The 20,962-nt window shown below is 35.6% G+C and overlaps 2 protein-coding genes, 1 long non-coding RNA gene and 1 pseudogene across 4 annotated transcripts in view; 3 read left to right on the forward strand and 1 right to left on the reverse strand.

The window, feature by feature from the left end:
* Positions 1-20,962, forward strand: part of LOC110900036 (transcription factor bHLH104) — a 67,847-nt gene that overhangs the window by 26,085 nt on the left and 20,800 nt on the right. The window lies entirely within an intron of this gene.
* On the forward strand, positions 1,198-2,949 carry LOC110900037. Of its 2 annotated transcripts, none has more exons than XR_004876475.1 (3): positions 1,198-1,366; positions 2,371-2,412; positions 2,681-2,948. It is a non-coding gene; the product is annotated as an uncharacterized LOC110900037 (long non-coding RNA). The 2 variants fall into 2 exon arrangements; XR_004876476.1 differs by lacking the exon at positions 1,198-1,366 and adding an exon at positions 1,743-2,050 and having other exon boundaries at positions 2,681-2,949.
* On the reverse strand, positions 5,745-8,978 carry LOC110900032 (1-aminocyclopropane-1-carboxylate oxidase homolog 1). Its single transcript, XM_022146939.2, has 2 exons — positions 8,157-8,978; positions 5,745-6,136 (listed from the first exon to the last, which is right to left on the reverse strand). The coding sequence occupies exons 1-2, from the start codon at positions 8,976-8,978 to the stop codon at positions 5,885-5,887; spliced, it is 1,074 nt and encodes a 357-aa protein (XP_022002631.1). The 3' UTR covers positions 5,745-5,884.
* Positions 17,533-18,676, forward strand: LOC110900035 (annotated as a pseudogene).

The following is a 20,962-nucleotide window of genomic DNA, read 5'->3' on the forward strand; positions in this document are numbered from 1 at the left end:
CCATACCATACCATACCATACCATACCATACCATACCATACCATACCATACCATACCATACCATACCATACCATACCATACCATACCATGCCATGCCATGCCATGCTATACTATATATACCATACTATACTATATATACTATACTATATACCATACTATATACCATACCATACCATACCATACCATACCATACCATACCATACCATACCATACCATACCATACCATACCATACCATACCATACCATACCATACCATACCATACCATACCATACCATATCATATTATATTGTATGTTGCCATACGATCATATACCATACAACACAACACTATATTACTATATACCATATTGTACGATGCCATACGATCATATACCATACAACACAACACAACACTATACTGTACTGTACTGTACTGTACTGTACTATACTATACTATACTATACTATACTACCGCACCCGTTGTAACGCCCACCCGTGTAGATTAACCATCAACAAAAACATGAGTTTTAATAACCCTAGCCATGTGTAAGTAACTCTTATGCGCAACCGAACCCACATGAACCCGCATACATAATCCATATATATATATATATATATATATATATATATATATCAATCGTGATTAAGAACATGTATAGCACAATCCTATCAAAGATCACACATCAAGACTCATTGCTTGAGTTGACTTCTCTAGCCCTAAACCCGGTTACGACAACCCTTCCAATCCCACATATAACACACACATATGAAAAACACAAACCCTCATATTTGATTTTTATGAATCCAAATCCACGAGTTAACATCACAACATCAAGGCAATCAAGAATAAATATAAACACAGCCATGATCACGGATAATTAGCATGATTATTACTATAATTAGACGCGTTACTGAGATTAGAAGAGGTGATGGATCACTAGAGCTTGTGAACCGAATAAATATCATCAAAATGAGTGGTTTAGGTTTTTGGGTGGTGGGGGGGGGGGGGGTTAGGTTTTGGGTGGTGATGTAATGGGTTTAATTTTTGGTTATTGGACACTTGTCACTCTAAAAATTATTCTTACACTTTTTACAATTAGAAGTATTTGTAGAATAAGTGACCCCTAATAACAATGGTGAATGTGAAAATGATAAAAGATATATTATTGTTTTTTTGGGCCAAATTAGGGCATGTTTGGCTAAGCTTTTCCAACCAAGTCGGATGCTTACCCCCAATTGTCGCTTCGATCTACCCGTTCAGCTATCACCCATTAATCCTCACCATACGATGCTTACCCCCTTCTGCCGTGTGGATTACTCTGCTCTCATATGGATCTGGCCATTTTGCTTCAAACGCAACAGGGGTTTTCGACTTCAAGCTCCACCGGTGAGCCTACATCTTCTTTGACTCTTTTTATTTACATTTTTTTTGTATTTCATGAGATTTTAGATGGAATACTTATAAAATGAAGCTAAGCCACGCCACACCACACCCATAGTTTTTATGTATTACCTTGTGGATCTCACCCTCACCATGTGTCGAGCAATGCCCCCAACCCAAGCCCATCCACACCCCATAGTCTTATGGACTTCAACTTTTAAATTGTTATTTATTAGAGATAGTTCGTTTAATTTAATTTATTTCCTTTCATTCAACCACTGTAACTTTTGATTTTTTGTTGAAGATCCGATCCACTTTTTTTCTTCCCCACTTTCCAAGTTTGAAGCATTTGGAGTTTAAAGGTTTTTGGGGTCTGTGGTCTAATCCTTGATTTTCTTGAAAGTTGTCCTGACTTGAAACTTCTCTATATTGAAAAGGTACGTTAGCTGTGTGTAAAGCTAGCGTTGACTAGTTCTTGGTACTTCTTATACTTGGATATAATATTAAAACGACACTTTTTGTTTGTGTTAAAAACAAAAGCTTGCAGGTTCTCTTTGGTTTGAACAGAAGGTTGTTCCAGCTTGTATGCTAGCAAATCTTACATCTATCAAGTTTTCAATCTGCAAGGGATGGAAATGTGATATGCCATTGCTGAAATACATGTTGGGGAATGCAGAGGTGTTGAACAGGGTAACAATCTCTTATATATTAAATTTCATATAAAAATTATAACTATAGATATATGTAAGTAATTAAGTATATATAAATAAATAATTAAATAATTAATAAAACAATAAACGGGTCGGGCCCGAGCCGAGCTTGAGCTTTAGAAGTATAATTTTAAACAAGCCGAGCTCGCGTCCGAGCTCCCTCAAAGTTAAACTTGGAGCTCTCGGGCTTGACTAGTATTTTGACTGAAAGTCAAAGATATATAGATTTGATTTGATATAAAAAGTCAACCAGTTATCGACTAACTGGTCTGAAGTTTAGTGAATGATTCTTAATTTCAGTGAAGGGGAGTGATGCATAGAGAAGCTGCAGACAAATGGTTGGTGAGTGCTTGTTATTGTGATGTAAATGTGTGTGATTTATTTGTTTTTTTGTTATTTTAATGACTGCCAAATCCTACTTAAATCTCGTTGTCAATTTTTATTGTCAATTTCTATGTTTTTCTTTAAGTTTGTTATATGTTACTGGGAATAATAGAAGTATGCGTGTTTTTCTATATTTGAATATCGTATTATTGTTAAATAATATGTGAATTTTGACTATATGTTTTTGTTAATACGTATTAAATATATGTTTTTGTACAACTTTTAGCTTCAAAAAGTTCAAGCGGAACTAGAAAGAGAACGAGAGGCAAGAAAAAACATAGAATCCCGTTTCGAACAATTTCAACAAGAGCGCGAAAAAGAGCGGGCCGACCAAGTGGCATGGCAAAAAACTATGGAAGAAAAGCTGAAAAACATAGGAAATAAGTAAAAACTCTCGTCTTGTTAAGTATTGGAATGTTAAAGATCGGATTAGTTTTGAATGCTTTTAGTTAGGATTTTTGTGCGTTTTGAAATGTTTTAAATTTTTGGAATGTCTCGGAATGTTGCTTTAATATGTTTGGAATGTTTTAGAATTTTGCTGCAATTATTTTTGGAATATAATAATTTTGCTGCATTTTTTCCATAAAATCGGTTTTATTTAATTTCTTTAATTTGCTACAAATTTGGCAGTCACAAAGTAGACAGTATTCTAGTAGTGCAGTTTTCATAGGAAATTTGTAACAACACTTCTTATTTATTTGTTGAAAATGTGTCACAAAAATCCTCAGTTTTTGTAGGAAATTTGTAACAATACTTCTTATTTATTTGTTGAAAATGGGTCACAAAAAATACTCAGTTTCCTCGTAAATTTGTAACAACACTTCTAATTTCTTTGTAGAAAATGGGTCACAAAAAATACTCAGTTTCCTAGGAAATTTGTAACAACACTTTTAATTTATTTGTAGGAAGTTGGTCACAAAAATACCCAGTTTTCTAGGAAATTTGTAACAACACTTTTAATTAATTTGTAGGAAATGGGTCACAAAAAATAAATCCTAAAAGATAATAATTAAATATATTGTAGGAGATTCGTAGCAATTTGCGACGTCGTAGTTTCGTAGAAAATGTGTAGGAAGTTGCGTAGGAAATGCGTTGAAAACGGGTTTCCTACGAGCTGTTTTCCTACATCAAGTGTTTGTCATAAATGCGTAGAAAAACCAGTTTTATTATGACGCATTTCCTAGGAAAACTGGTGTAAGAAGTTTCAGATTTTCTAGTAGTGACTGGATCTGGATATTGTCAGTTGTGGTTTGGATGACCAAGATAGTAAGTTATCGCTCACAAAAACACAATATCCCAATGTTGACCGATGAGAATCTAGACATCTTCCAAAATCGGCATCAGATATTGTCATTGAATAAGTAGGAAACGAGACCAAGCATAGACCGCAATCAATTGTACCGTTATGGTATCGCAAGATACGCATCATGAATTGAAAATGAGGTTCACTTGGGCATGCAAAACCAAACAAACATGCTGAACGGAAAAAGTAATGTCTGGGCGCATGAAGGTAAGATATTGTAACACCCCAGCTAGAGTTCCGGTAAATGATACCATCGAGAAGCAAGTCACCAAAGGTGGTGCTGAGCTTATTGGACGTATCCACGGGTGTAGCACATGGTTCACCTGCGGACATACCTGCACGTAAAAATTTCACGAATGTCGGGGGCCTGAGACGAAAAAGAAGGTTATGTATGTCTCAAGGGGCAATGATACCAAAAATATGATGAAGATTATCCAAATCTAACATAACAAATTCCCTCAAGAGGGTGTTAATGATGCTCCATAATAAATTCGAGTTGGAGGCTAATTTTAGCACCTGATTCGAGTACTCAATTACATGTACGTTATCTAATGATTTATTACATAAATGTAACAACATACACACATTTTTTATATAGAAAGACTGATCTAATTAAAGATTCAAAATATTCGTCTTATGGTGTATATTTTTTCAATGGTATAAAAAGTTATAAAGTTAAAAAAAATCGAAGGACTAGTTTAAATTAATTAATTAAAAAAATACTCATTTACATGCAAATAAAATGAAAATCAGATAAATCTAAGTTACTCGTTTACCTGGGAACATAGTAAAAAATCGGATTTAATCTCCATCACTAATTAAAATATGCTAAAACTTTTTTTGAAGGACAAATTTCTTTACTCCTGTTGTCAGTGAGATTTGAACCCAAGACCTCCCTCTTCAAAAATATTTAAAACCTTTGCCTTGGCCAATAGGCCAGTACCGCATTGCTAAGATATGATAGATCAATGCTTAGTTTTATAGTTTGTACATGGGGAAGCGTTTATGGAACTTTGGATAAACAAATTAGATGTTAGAATCATTTAGAAGAGATGGAGACAGATTTTACACGAATGAAACCATCTCCAACCCAAAGCTTTGAAACTGTTAGGAAGTAATTCCCGTACTCGAGCCTGTGAGGCGGGTTGGGCCGATCTCGTAAACGGGTGGTTAAGGTCGGGCCGACTAATTCGAGTTATGAATTAGTATGGTTATTTGATTAAGTTAATTAGAGATAAATTAAATGAGTTATATTTAATTTATAATAGATAGGTTAGATAAATATAGGAGTTTTACCAAATCATTCCCTATATAACCTGATGAAAGTTGTGATTAAGGTTAAGAGAAGAGAGAGAAACCAGATTATAGTTTAAAAGAAGAGTAATTATTTTTGAATTATTTTCTGTTAATTCACTTTTATTTCATTTTTTCAACTTGTTAAATTGTTGATTGAGACTTGAGCAACCACATGGACACACATAGTGGGAATATCAAATTTCCATCATCCTCTATAAAATTTATTTTATCTCCACTCTTATATGATTATTAAGATATCCTTACATTTTTACACTATCATCACATTGTTTATTTATGTTCAATAATCAATTTTTTTATAATGAATCAAATTAAATTCAATTAACTGTTGGTTAAGGAAAGGTGGGAAGTTTTACTTCTCTTGGAGATCCTGGGTTCAAGTCCAAACAAGGAGGTTTTAATACTAACTTAGTGATACTAACATACTAACTACTAACCCGGTTAACGATATCCTAACCGTACCCTCTTCAAAAAAAATATAAATTCAATTAACATATTATAACAAACCAAGACTTTGTTAATAAAGTAATCTATATTTAAACTAATGGATAGTATACGAAAAATAAAATTAAAGATTGATCACATAAACAAATCTTTTTAAACAAAAATAATACATATTATATTTTACCAAATTAACTAAAAGTTATTAAAGTACATGACACAAGTCATGAACAGTTGAACACATGTCATGACCCAATTAAACACCCACTCCACATATCTTATTGTCCCAACGATTAGATGATCTAGTTATATTAGATGATCTCATCCACCCAATGATTAGATGAGATCTAGTTATATTAAAAATGGTACAATTTAAAGCTTCAAATGAAGTAAACGAGGAGCACCATCAAGTGCTGTAGACAAGGAATACTGCATGTAGTCATGAACAGTGGTTTCCCTGTACCTCGGTGGGTTCTCATCGGAAACCAACTCCTTGATAGGTCCATATAGCTTCGTCAATGGAGCTAACGAGTTGCTGAAAAAACACGCCACGGACACCCTCGACCCTTTCTCATTTGCCACCACTCTATGCTCCACACTTTTCAATTTGTCATTAGACATCATCTGAAACATAACTGATTTAGCCTCTAGTTTTAAATATAGGTCAAACCAGAGGTGAGTCAAGAGAGTCCGTTGATAATGCGAACATAATTTGTTGGATTTTAAAATACTGAATATGAGATTTTTAATTGAAAAAAAAAGAGTTTGACCACCTAATCATAAGCAGTACAGAAAAGAACTTTATGACTATGCACTTAATTCGGTAAAATATCGGATATCGGTCAAGGACCCATATTTGAGATGTAGGTTATCTTGGTGAGATATCGGTAATTTTAATATCATGCAATATATATATATATATATATATATATTGTACTGTACAAATGCCCTTATCGTACATTACGTACGCTACAATCTCAGCCGTCAGATCATCTTCCCGCATTTTTAAAAATCTCATGTTGTTTTTTTATAACAATTTCGCATGTGATAATTTTTGATGAATTCGCATGTTTTTTTTGTACCAATTTCGCATGTGATAATTTTTTATGAATTCGCATGTTTTTTGTACCAATTTCGCATGTGATAATTTTGATGAAATAGTATGTTGTATTTTTGTAACAATTTCGCATGTTAAAAAATCAACATGCGAAATTATTACAAAAAAAAACAACATGCGAATTTAATGCGGGAAGATGATCGGACGGCTGAGATTGTAGCGTACGTAATGTACGATAAGGGCATTTGTACGTTAACCTAAACCTACATATATATAATATGGGGATCGCTAGAATGAAAACCACCTCGAGTTGTAAGAACCGAGAGAACTACACCCCACGGAGGGGCGTTAGCCGCGATTTTTTTTTACAAGTAGATGTGTGCATTATAAACACGGCCGTAAAAAATTACGGCGAACGCCCTCCGTGGGGTGTAGTTTTTTACACCTCAAGTTTGGTGTTTTTTAATTTTTTTTCTTTTTTCTTTTTTTTCACCAAACTTGAGGTGTAAAAAACTACACCCCACGGAGGGGCGTTCGCCGTGAGTTTTTACGGCCGTGTTTATAATGCACACATCTACTTGTAAAAAAAAATCGCGGCGAACGCCCCTCCGTGGGGTGTAGTTCTCGCGGTTCTTACAACTCGATGTGGTTTTCATTCTAGCGGCTCCCTATATATATATATATATATATATATATATATATATATATATATATATATATATATATATAGGTAGAGGATCATGTAAAAAGTGCTCAAAGTGTGAGAAGTGTATTATAACACTATATATAATACTATATAACACCATATAAACACCGTATAACAATATGTAACACCATATAATACCATATAACACTATGTAACACTATATATCATTATATAACAAATATAACACTATAGGTTGTCTGATAGCATGTCTATGATAGATGTATAGTGTTATATTTGTTATATAATGTTATATAGTGTTACATAGTGTTATATGGTATTATATGGTGTTACATATTGTTATACGGTATTTATATGGTGTTATATAGTATTATATATAGTGTTATAATACACTTCTCACACTCTAGGCCATTTTTACACTATCCATACCCTACATATATATATATATATATATATATATATATATATATATATATATATATATATGTATGTATATATATAAATTTTTAATATTTTAAAAAAATATCGCTAATTTTAGTATAAAAAAAAATTAACTTTTTTTATTAACGAAATGTAGCGATTTTTTCAAAAAAAAATATTAAAAAAAATTGTGTGTTCTTTAGATTTTTTAGATATTGTTGCAATTTAATACTAAGAATTCACTGATTTATTAGTTATATCGGTCAAATGTCTATGATATATCGGTTATATTGATCAAATATTGGTCAATATTGTCGATAATATTGTTACAGATATTTTGTCCAATATTTTACATGGGACCCATAACCGATATATCGCAGATATTAATTGCATAGCGCTTTATGATGACCCCGACTAAAAAACTTTTGTTCTGAAGACTGGTTTTGAATTCTAGAATAAAAATCAAATGATGTTATGTTGATATTATACTATGGTAAACTTGCCTGCAATAGATCACCGATATTGATGACAAGCGCACCCGGAGTAGGTGGAACATCAACCCATTGATTTTGATGAAGTATTTGCAGCCCGCCGATATCATCTTGTAGAAGCACAGTCAGGAAACCAGTGTCTGTATGTTTGGTTGTACCCATGGTTAGATCTGGTTGTGGACAGGCAGGGTAACAATGGCCGAAGAATGCGAGCCCCTTGTCACAATCCAGATCTCCCAAGTAACTTGGTTTTAGACCTAAGGCCTCTGAGATCAACCGAAACAATAAGCCGCCTAGTTTCAGCACTTGATTTGAGTACTCGATTTGAATGTCTCTACAAACCTCTGGCAATTCTTCCGGGGGCGGGGGCGATGGTGCCATGAATGAAAAAAATGTGTCTCTCCAGTTCGCTGTGGGAGAAGTATACAAATCGAAATTGCTATTATACACCACGGGCCTCGACGCATCTCTAGTGTAAAACCTTTTTTTAATCTCCACATCTTGTTCATGAAATCTACGGACACCTTGTAGCGCCTCGTTCATCACACTCAATGGGATTCCGTGGTTCACCACTTGAAAAAACCCCATGTTTTCTGAGGCCATACGGATCTTCTCAATCGTCAATGCTCTATCGGTGGACCCAAGGTCTACCACAGGAAGTTCCAAAGAGTTGGAAGTTTTGCGAATGCTTTTCGATTGATTGATGAAGAAGATGCGAGGGACTTGTTTGATTCCAGCATCGATAAGGCCTTGGACTCCAGATTTTGTTTGGTCGAATGATTTGAGTTCGGTTGCTCGATCGTAGACTGAAGCTATGGTTTTGGCAAGAGCCATATTTTGTTATGTGAGATGAAACTATGCAAAGATCAGATCATTCTATATATCGAAGAAATTAGCAGTCAACTAGAGATATAATTGTTGGGACCCTATCATTATTACAAACTTTAACTTTAATAGTTGACCAAAAATATTTAACCATGGCCCCCAAAAATTATCAAGCTATGATTTTTAATATCTGTATTTAATAGTTGTATTATTATTTCATTTAAAACCGTTGAAAAATATCAAACATACAACCAATTTCAAATTATGTATAATGTTAACAAGTTCTCGGTATGAACAATACCATCACCGGTCCAAGTTGTTATAGCACAACTACGAGTTACTTTTAAAGTTATAATATGTCCCCTCAATAAGTACAACATGGACTCCTCATATGTAAATGGACTTACCTTTTAAACCATAATACTTTTCTATGTGTTTTTTTTATAATGGCTAACTAGAATTTGCCACATGGCCCACTCATAACTTTTGGTGTTTTCTTTCATTTTCTCTTAGGCTGGTTGGTATGGGCTCACATATTCCCTGCTAACTCAACTTCAAAGTGCCCCCACCACCGTGCAGATGTGTTATGGAGGTGCGCCATGAAGGGTATCACGAATACTTAAACTTGATCAACTAAACGTGTGAGGTAATAGGTATACATTGGGTTAGGATCTCAACTTCCGATCAGTCTTCATTCTCATCTGTTTGTGGTCTTTCGAATTATCTATTTGAGACATTGTCGTCGTTGCTTTCTATTTACCTATTACATACTGCGTGCAACAAGGACATTGATACCATATGTGCTCCAAGTGGTGTTTCGCATCTATTATATTTTCAAGCAGAATTGACGCATAAGCTTTAGGTATCCTCTCATTATTTTTTCTGAATTATAGCTAACCGTGATTCATTTATCGTCACTTTTCCTTCTCTACACTTTGGATAGGTCTTAGAGATGCTCGACAGGAACCGTTAGGGCACTAATGTAAGGTGATTACAAATTACGACCATGAATGTAATTATGAATCACATGTGTACGCTTTTGGATTCCTATTATGTAGATTAGAGTTTATCCGAATCTGTTTACGTCTTAGAATTCTGAAATTCTACATGTTTGATTTTGTTTGATCTCATATGAATTTTGAGGTGTTTAGGTTCGTTTCTACCGATCATCTCAGTATTTTCTTTAGCATATGACCTTTCATTGATCAATTATGATATCTGAATTCAATTCCGTATGTGTTATATCTGAACTTTGTCATTTATGGTCACACCCTGATTTCCCGGTGGGCCCGTAGTTAGGGTATATGCATGACAATTGATATCAATAATCACAATGCACAACGGAAGATGGGATTTTAAATTACATATTACAAAAGTACAAACAGAAAAGAACATACAAAAAATAGTATACATGATGTTCGTACTAAAAGGATCCACAGGCGGATCGAATGTTATAAAATAGACTTGAGACTAATAGGGTCTTTTTCCGTGGAGTCGTAAATTCCAATATATAAAGAGCGAGCAGCTCCAGCCTATTATGTACTTGCTATATAACATGTGCTTAGTCTTTCAAAAATACGTCAGTTGTTTTTACTGGCAAATACACTTAACAAGCTCTTTTGAAAATCTTTTAAAAAGTTTATTTGATACCATTTGGTATATCATTTTTAAATAACTTGGGATAAAGTAATATATCTTGTTATCAGTTTTACATGCTTGTCAATACATATGGGGACCGGAACTAAACGCCGGTACATGATTAATCGACACACCACATTTTCAATATCATATAATGTAACATTAGCGTTTGTCAGGTATATGTCTACTGTAACACCCCGAAAACGGGCTTGGTAATCAAACCTCGTTAATAGTAAAAACGGGTAAAATACCGTTAGTGGTAAAATTAACCCGGTGATATTAGGATTTAAATAAATAAACTTAATATAGAAAAAAAGAGAAGGAGATAAATACTTTGAGAAAACAAAGTATTTAAAAATGCCCGAGTAAACGGGACTTAAAATATAACGGGTTATAGCTTCCCGAACCCATTAAATTAACTAGAATAACTAACCTAGTTAATGAGGTGTAAATAAGTAATAAATCATGGAGTTCTAGTCCCTAATAATTAAAATTAAACTTTAGGGACCAAAACCGTTAAAAAGGAAACAAGTTTTATATAATAAAAAAAACACACTACACACACAAGATGTGTGTGTGTGGATCGATCATCAGGGGCGACCAAAAAGGGGTAAACCCTAGCTCATCTCAATTTCACCAAATTGGAGGGCAAAAGTAGCTCAAATCGAATGCATGATCACGTATAAACGATCACCAAGTCAAGGGGATTGTAAGGTATGTTAAATTTTGTAATTTGGTGAAGTCTTAGAATTTCTTATGAACACTCATGATCAAAATTCGTGAATGAAAATGGAGTGTATGAGTGATATGTGTTGAATTTATGCTTGGAAACAAACCCTAGATGTAAACTCGCTAATTTAGCACCATAAATTAGTGTTTCGGTTAACTAGTTATGTAGGTGCTAAGTGGGTTTTATGACTATGGGATGAACACAAGAATTATAGTGTTAAAATGGATGAACATTATGTAAGTAATGCAAGTTCTAGTTGTAACTTATAAATACTAGACATAAGGACTTGAAATTGATGCTTGAAACTTGGTTGGAAGTTAATCAAGAACTTGACAAAAGAAGTATACGAATCTTGCCCACAAGGTGCTCGTTAAAATGCCTAAGTGAAATTGGGTGCCTACTAGCTCGTAGATAGAACTTGATTTAGATAAGTATTTGGGTAAATGCCAAATAACATGACAAAACGGGTTTCACTTATAAAGGGAAAACCCATAGATTTTGTGAACCGAAGAAATATAGTGTCTTCGATAATCAAGAGCTGGGCTAACTTAGTGTTAGTAATAGCATGAACTCGAGTTAAAAGATTAGTTAGAACGATGGCTTAAAAGAATGCCTACCGGGTAAATTGAAAATGCCTAAACTAGCTAATGAATGTGAATGTGCATTTTAGATATTGAGGGATGTTTGACTTTCAAAAAGTCAAACTGACCTATAATATAATAAATGGTAAATTTTGATATAAAATGCGTAAGGTGGAATAATCATATTAAATTATGATTAAACAAACCACCTTGAAAACGATGATGATAGTTTGACGCGTAACAAGCTAGGTGAAAGCTTGGAGGAGGGAGCGGGTCAAACGGAGCAAGTAAGGAAAGAAAAGTGTGGCGTGGATGCGAGGTAAGTGTAATTTACACACTTATGTAGAATACTCGTTTATTCTATACGTATAAACGTGATAACGATAATATTGGAAATATGGATTTTTGTTAAGATTACCTTGTAGTGTAATCTAATAATGAGGGAAAAAGGGCAAAAAGGGAAATTGGTCAAGTGTCGACTAATGTAAATCAAGGTTAAAAGGATACCCATGGCGTAAGCCGAAATGGGTTGAATTTGTAAGAAAAGAGTTTAAAAGAAAACGGGGTATGGTAATAAAATCCGGGATGGGATGTATGTATGAATTGGAAATCAAAAACGATGTTTTTGATTAAATAGATAATGTTGGGCATATAGTCCAAACGGGTCGAATGGTGGTGATAACACCATTTGACAATATCGACTAATGTGATTGTCAAGTCTTATGTTAACAGGACCGATTAGCAAATCGGATAATTGCGTCACCATTGATTGTGTGATAATGAAAACGAGGTATAAATCGAGTCCATATGTTGACTCGAGCCAGGTACGCATATATATAGATTTATAGTTAAAAATACAATGTTGGTCAAATACCTTAGCAAAAGGACCTACGTCGTAAAAGAAGGACCAAAATTGACCAAACCGCCTTTGTAGGCTAAATTGAACAAACAACCCTTAAAGGTTGTTTGGAAACGAGTTTTATGGTTGAATAAATATTTAGAATAAGTATAGAAATCGAAGGGTATAAATCTTTAGTCAAAAGACTCCATATGAGTCTTTGCCGTAAAATGATAATCCGAGGAGTAAGACTCGGAATAAATATATCTCTACATTAAATCCTCCACACATATAGTTGTGGTGGTAGATCATGTGATAAATATTGCGAAAATAAGATGCTAGAAATAAACAAGTATGAATTATGCGGAAAAGTGCTTAAATACCCTTAACGGGTCAAAATAAGCATTTAAGTACAAACGGCTTTAAGAATATATATAAACTCGTGAATTGAACCTAATATGATAGACAACATTGAAATTATAATATTCATGTGAATTTGGGATCAAACAAACATGTTTTTTTATAAATGCATGAACGGGTCAAAACTTTGTAAAAAGGTATTAAGTCGAAGACTTAAAGGTCTGAAATTTCGTTATGCCGGATGTTGGATTTCACCTTCATAAGATGGAGAATTAAATTACGGACGCGTAGGAAAAAGAATCGGGTAAAACGGATTAAAAACAAGAGAGTTATGCTCGTTTCCGTGAAATCGGGTTATGCTGGGAATCTGTAGCACCAGTTTAAGCACATTCTGTGAAAAAGGGGGCTAGGCGTCACGCGACGCCCCCCCCCCCCTAATCCCAAAAATGTTTAATTATGTTTGTTGACCCATATAACTTGTTTAAACTTGTTATTTAACTATCAAAACTAACTTTTAAGTTGGTTTTGATCATCAAGGTGATCGCCAAGAGTGCCCGGATGAAGATCAAGCTCGAAGAAGAACCGAACACACGAGATTAAAGCTTCCGCACGGCGTTACGTCGTAACGTTTAAACGACGAACTCATGTATATTATGTTGAAAACTTTTAAGTTGTAAAAGTTTTAAATTACTCGTATTTTCTAAGGATACTTAATCGTAATTACATGTTTATTTTCATTATTTATACGAAAACCTTTAAAATAATAACAAGGGTGTTACATCTACACCCTGCGCTTAGGTCGTGGCCATTTGCAATTAAATGAGTCGATGATATCCAGGACACGGTCGTATTAACCCCCAATGTTTAAGTTATCAAGCAAAAGGGACTAAAAACGGGTTATTTAAATTTTGGACATCATTCGTCATTGATCCAATACCCGACCAAGTGGCTAGTGTCGTATCCCAAGCCCTTATAAAGGAAAATAGGCTAAAAGTATTTACCTATGCTAGTCTTTACAAAATCAAAGGTGTTAAGCACAGTCATTAATCAAAAATAACTAATACAGGTGTAAGTTACTGAAGGCTCCTAGTCTGGAATGAACGGAACTATGATCTGTTAGAATGTTAACAGATCTTATATAAGTCATTTGACTTTGACCGGTTAACTTTAATGATACGTACGATTCACTAGATTAAGCGTTAACCGGATAGAATGTGGTTTATACCCTTCTGAGTATGAGGACTCATGTAATATGGGTTAAATAACCACACATTCTGATTATAACTGAATCAGGAAGGTTTTGACCCAATTCGGCTAGTTCATATATTTTATGCTATTCAAACTAGTCGTACGCGCATATGCGACATCGGGTGGTCGAATAGGTCTAAGATAAGTCCATTATGCCAAAACATATTTCATGAAGTTATACAATCATATTCAAAGTCAGATTACTAGTTGGATTGGTTTTAAAACCATTTTTAGGCGATAATGGCAATTTCGGTATTTTTAGGCATATTATATGAACTTTCACATAAAACCTATCAAATGATATGATCAAATGGTATACAATAATATGATCATATAACAACCTTAATTCAGGCTCTAAACTTGACCAAACGGGTCAGAATTGAATGTCAAAGCAGAAGTCAAACTGTTTGACTTTCGTTTGCTAAACTAGCTCTAAGCAGGAAATAACGAGTTAGACATGATTAAACATGTCCTAATATGTTATACTAACTGTTATAATGTCAAAAATTAAGGTTTTGATATTTAGAAACTCGTTTAACGAAATTTACAAAAATTTGCGTTTTAACTTTTATTTAATAAAATGTTGACTCGTCTTTCGCCTACTTAACTTGATCTTTAGAGGGTGAAATCATAGGGGATCATCACCTTCATTATTACGATCACGTAGCCAAGTTCAATTCGAACTTTGACTTGACTGAAATGGTCAGAACCAAAAGACAAAGCAAAGGTCAATTTGCTCGACTTTCGGCTAATAACGAGCCTAGAAAATGAAAAGAGACTAGGGAGAACACTTACAAGTGTTCAAGGGAGTGTTATAACTCCAAAAAGGAAGCCTCTATAGATCAAAAGCACTCCAAGAGAAGAGAGAATGATTTTTGAAGGGTGCAATTTCAAATAGTGAACTTAATCACCTATTTATACTAGGATTCAAGCCCCCAAATATTGCTAAGTGTATCCTGAGGTGTTAAGGGGCAAATTAGTGGCACCCCATGTGCCTCAAGGAGGAGCAAGGTGACAAAAATCAAGAGCAAGGTGGCCAAAACTAAAGTTGCAGCTGCCAGCTGCAAACTTTCTACCAACGTACCCCTCACGTACCACTGTTTCAAACGCCTTATGGAACGTAAGGCATATGTCTTGCGGTCCGTAAGGGACCGTTAGAAGCCAATACTGTGCACGATGAGAGAGACTTTAACAATAAAGGCTCTCGCTTACGTGGTGTGATAAAGCCCCTAGGGCTTAATCCCACACCATGTAGCCTTATAAAATATGATGAAAGCTAAACGTATTATTCGTCAAAGTTTATTCAAGATTTTGTATTTATGGGTTTTTCGTTTGTTTTCCTATTTCACCTTATTAAATATGAGGTTGCGACATGTTTCTCTAAATTACCATCACAACATGTTTTCTAATCCATGTTTCAATATTTAAATGGAGCCAAAAATAGGTTCATATGATTCTCTTTACGTACTTTTTTTGGGTAAAGGAAAAAAGTACGTAAAGGGACTTTAAGCGTTCTAGCTCAAGTCTTCTATATCACTTATTGGTTGTTGACACGGTATTTCCTTTTTAGCTTGTAAATGTATAGTAGGATAATTGGTTGTTGTTGACACGGTATAATTTATATGGGATCACGAAACAGTGAGAAACCAAACAAATTATTCATTAAAAAGATTCAAAAACGAAAGATAAATCCTTTTTTTGTGAAACATATGTAGCCGAATAAATTATCGTTATTTGACCTGTTCGATTAGTCCACTTTCATTTAATCTGACTCGTATATTCGTATCAGTGGTTTGTCCTTGGCCCCCACTGAAAAAATAGACAAAAATCTCGGATAATCCCCAACTTTCGAAAATTACACCTATAGTCCCCAAGTTTTTGAATTTCGTTCCCAGATAGTACCTGGCGTGGATCGGGGTTAATTTTTTATGTTAGGTACGTGTGAGATGACAAAAATACCCTTTAGTGTCAAATTAATAACTAAAAAGTTAAAAAGAAATATAATTAATATTTTACAATTTATGTGAGACCACCATCCACCCTACCCACTTCATCTTTCCCACACCACCACCACCATCTCCACCTTCAACCACTACCACCATCTACACCCCCTCACTTCACCGTAACCACCATTGCCACAACTATCCCCACCAGAACCACCACCGCCAATTGAGTCCTTATATAGAGCAAAAACAAAGACAAAACTCTCTGATTTTGAACGAGATATAAACACAACTCAAAAGTAAAACCTGATCAAGTTCTATCTCTTGAAGCGTTTCTTAATCCTTTAAATGGTAAGCAAAGCATAAAATGATAAGAGAGAAACATATAAAGTATAACTGATCACATGAAGTTCCTAAAGTCTAGAGAATAAGAAAACTATATGATTCATCTTTTGGCATTAAATGGATTAAAACATCAGTTTGCCAACACCACCACAAACCCTTGGAAACATGTAAGGAGAAAAACAGTATTTACCAACATACAGACTCACTTTCGGAGCTCCAAGAACACCCAATAGGGTCGAATCCGGCAGTACAGCAAACTATGGAGTGGGAAAGATGAAATGGGTAGGGTGGGTGGTGTAGGGTGGGTGGTGGGTCTCACATAAATTATAAAATATTAATTATATTTCTTTTAACTTTTTAGTTATTAATTTGACAGTAAGGGTATTTTTGTCATTTCACACGCACCTAACAACAAAAACTAACCCCCATCCACGCCAGGGACTATCCGGGAACGAAATTAAAAAACTTGGGGACTATATGTTTAATTTTAAAAAGTTAGGGACTAAAGATGAAAATTGGACAAACCAGAGATACTATCCGAGCATTTTTATCGAAAAAATGATTATGAATTAGTCATTGCGTAGAAAAGTGTAAAACCATGGTATATAGGACTTGGATTCAAAAGTTCATTAATAAAAGTTTGATACTTGAATCATTTTATAACTTTTGACTAATAAAATTCAATCCTGTAATATACAACAAAAAAATTTAAATGAAATATTATGATCATTGAAAAAGAGAACTCATAACTAGATATTTCTTGAGCCAAGGTTTGATATTTACTCAATGATTAAGTCAAAGATTGCAATAGTTAAGTGTATGGCGGCTATTATATCTAGTTATCTATATAGTTGACTACATATCTCCGTTTATACTTATAGAATGACTCTTTGCATATGATCATCATCACAAACATGACCACTACAACTTCAACCATCGCACCATACGATCGAGTAACCGAACTCAAAGCTTTCGACCAAGCAAAAACCGGCGTCCAAGGCCTCGTCGATGCGGGTATCCAACACGTCCCTCGCATCTTCATCAACCAACCCGAAACCATTCCAAAAGCTCCCACCTCTATTGAGCTTCCACTTATAGACCTCGGTTCAACCGATAGAGCATCCACGGTGGAAAAGATCCGTGAGGCCTCGAAGAACCTCGGTCTTTTCCAAGTGGTTAATCATGGAATCCCATTGAGTGTGATGGACGAGACGCTTAAAGGCGTCCGTAGATTCCACAAACAAGATGTAGAGACTAAAAAACGGTTTTACACAAGGGACGCGTCGAATACCGTGGTGTATAATAGCAATATTGATTTGTATAGTTCGCGTTCACCTGCGGCTCGCGTTCACCTGCGGCGAACTGGAGGGACACTTTTTTTTCGATTATGGCTCCTTTACCTCCAAAGGCGGAAGAATTGCCCGAGGTTTGTAGAGACATACAAATCGAGTACTCAAATCATGTGTTGAAACTTGGCGGGTTATTGTTTCGGTTGATCTCGGAGGCTTTAGGTTTGGAACCAAATCATTTAGGAGATATGGATTGTGACAAGGGGTTGACATTTGTTGGCCATTGTTACCCTGCTTGTCCGCAACCGGATCTAACCATGGGTGCAACCAAACACACGGACGACGATTTCTTGACCGTACTTCTACAAGATGATATCGGCGGGCTGCAAACACTTCATCAAAATCAATGGGTTGATGTTCCACCTACTCCTGGCGCGCTTGTGATCAATATCGGTGATTTGTTACAAGTAAGTTTAATTTGATTTTGAGTATGGATATTTAAATTTAATGTCTAATATTGTTATGTTTTAGATGATATCGAATGACAAGTTGAAAAGTGTAGAGCATAGAGTGGTGGCGAATGAGAAAGGGCCAAGGGTGTCGGTGGGGTGTTTTTTCACGACCGCGCTAGCGGCGTCCACGAAGGTGTACGGGCCTATCAAGGAGCTGGTTTCCGATGAGAACCCACCGAGGTACAGGGAAACCACCGTTCATGACTACGCTTAGTATTCCATCTCAAAGGGCCTTGATGGTGTTCCGCGTTTACTTCATTTGAAGATATAAATTGTACCATACTTATGAAATTTACAACCTTATAAATGTTTGTCTATACAAAAACATATGTATGTTATTCATACCCATGCTTAAACTCAAAATAATATTGATATTTGGTCCTTTGACCTATTATCATTTGGTTTAGTGATACAACCAAGTTCTTGTGATAATTAAGCAGATCACGAACCGAGAAGACAAAAATAGAGGGTAGTTTGCACCGTTGCAGGGGCGAGGTTTAAGAGGGGCGAAGGTGGGCGCCCGACCCCCCGAACTTTTCGTTCAGTAGTGTTATATATGTAGTTTTCCTACAGTAATTTTTTGGTATATATGTTTTTGACCCCCCGGTTCTATAGAAAATTTTGGGTATATACGTTTTTGCCCCCCCCCCGGGTCTTCATTGTCAAGCTTCACCACTGCACCGTTGGCTAATTAATAATGATGGCCTATACCATTTAGCAACCAAGCATCATATGAGGATGTGTTCAGCCGGTAGTTCACTTCGCTCCAAGGGCTGTTCACAAACTAAATCGAGCCAAGCCAGGGCTAGCTCGAGCTCGACTTGTAAACAAGACAAGTCGAGAGGCTGGGTTTGTAAACGAACCAAGTTGAGCTAGCCTTGGTTTATAAACGATCCGATCAAAGGTGGCTCACGAGCCGATTTCGACCTTATTTTTCAAACAAGCTTAAAGTAACAATATTGTCATTGGAGACATGGTGACCAAAACAGAGATTTTAAAGGATTGAGTAACATTTTGAAACGGGTAAATATTTGTGAATTGAACAGGTTGGGTTGGCCGAAACACATCTTTGTGCGTTAAACAAGTCAGGCCGTGTCACATACACCATAAGTAGAGGTGCACAAAAAAACTGGTTCCTACCCGACCCAGATCAACCCTATGCGTAGGTACATACCAGTTCCACGCCCGGTGTAACACCTCGAAAATTTACGTCCTATAGTGTATTGACATGTGTCATAAGCTTGAACGTGTTAAAGAATACTATAAAGGGACTAAAGTTGACAAACATAGAAAGTATATGAATTCAAGGGTTCAAAATGTCAACAAGGGATAAATATACTTTACAGTAACCCTGCATGATGCGCGTACCTTCAAACGAATGAATCATGGATCATACGGAACTAAATGTGGAAGAAAGTGAGGAATTACAAACTACAGGGGTTAAATGTGTCAACATGTTTATGTTATACCTCTGAGTGACCCTTTAGCAAACCCGAGGCTTTGTAGCGGTAAATTATGCTCACTAGAATGCACGATATAAATTTCATAAAGTTTCGTATTCAATTGAGAAAATTATGAGCGAATTCGTACATGCGGGGTTGAAAGCGTCAACATTGAAAGTTATGACTTTTCGGGTAGTAACAAAGTAACCGAGGACTTAACAAGATGGGTAAAAGTCTCGAGGCCCTTGTACGTAAATAAAAAGGGTTCATAATGCAAAGTTACCCTTCCGAAGAGCCAAGAGCCAACTGCAATAATGTAAAAGATTTGAAAAATCTTACAGTAGGTCTCAGGCGGGCCGCGTAAGATATAGCAAGGGCTTATGCGGGCCGCGTCAATAGTGCAAAGATTTGATTTCTGTCAGTGAGATTAAGGCGGGCCGCGTAAGCCTTGTTAAGATCTTACGCGGGCCGCGTCAGACTCCCAGATGCAGAAAACACGTACAACAGCACTGTTTGGTGTTTTAACCGACTCAAAACCATTATTTCTCAGCATGGGCGACCCCTAAACTGTTCCTAGGCCTTAGGAGCACTTGTAAATGATCTGGGTACACTAGTAGACCTAGTTGTCATGATCTTATGCATCAAAGATCACTATATAAGGCCCTTAAGTTGCAACATTGTGAACACACCTCATTTCTGCACTTCTGATCATCTCTGGAGCTCAAGAGCCTTCTCTAAGCATCTCTAGTCGTTCATTAGACTTCAGTAAGTATGCTTAACCTTTCTTAGTTAAGTTTTTGCTTAGTTTTAGCTTAAAAGTCAAACCGTCGTAATTAGCGGTTGACTTAGCGATTAATCACTAATGGTACAGTGATTAGTCGAATCAAAGGTAGTTATAAGTTGGTAATCATGTGGGCATTAAACCCTTAAAAGGGCACCCCCTAGTTCCCACCTTAACTAGTTCAAATGTCGGGTCAAAGTTGCTTAGAAAAAGTCAACAGAATGCTAATTTTCGATTTAACGCATAATTAACAATGTAGAAGGCATGTAACCTATTTTATCACTCT

This window comes from Helianthus annuus, chromosome 13, assembly GCF_002127325.2.
Source record: "Helianthus annuus cultivar XRQ/B chromosome 13, HanXRQr2.0-SUNRISE, whole genome shotgun sequence".
NCBI classification, from domain to species: domain Eukaryota; kingdom Viridiplantae; phylum Streptophyta; class Magnoliopsida; order Asterales; family Asteraceae; genus Helianthus; species Helianthus annuus.

Bases quoted from the DNA above. Each gene is read 5' to 3' on its own strand.
- LOC110900032 (XM_022146939.2), bottom strand. From the start codon at position 8,978: ATGGCTCTTGCCAAAACCATAGCTTCAGTCTACGATCGAGCAACCGAA. The intron at 6,137-8,156 runs GCAAGTTTACCA...GTTATGTTTCAG, and splicing joins ATATCGGTGATCTATTGCAG to ATGATGTCTAATGACAAATT.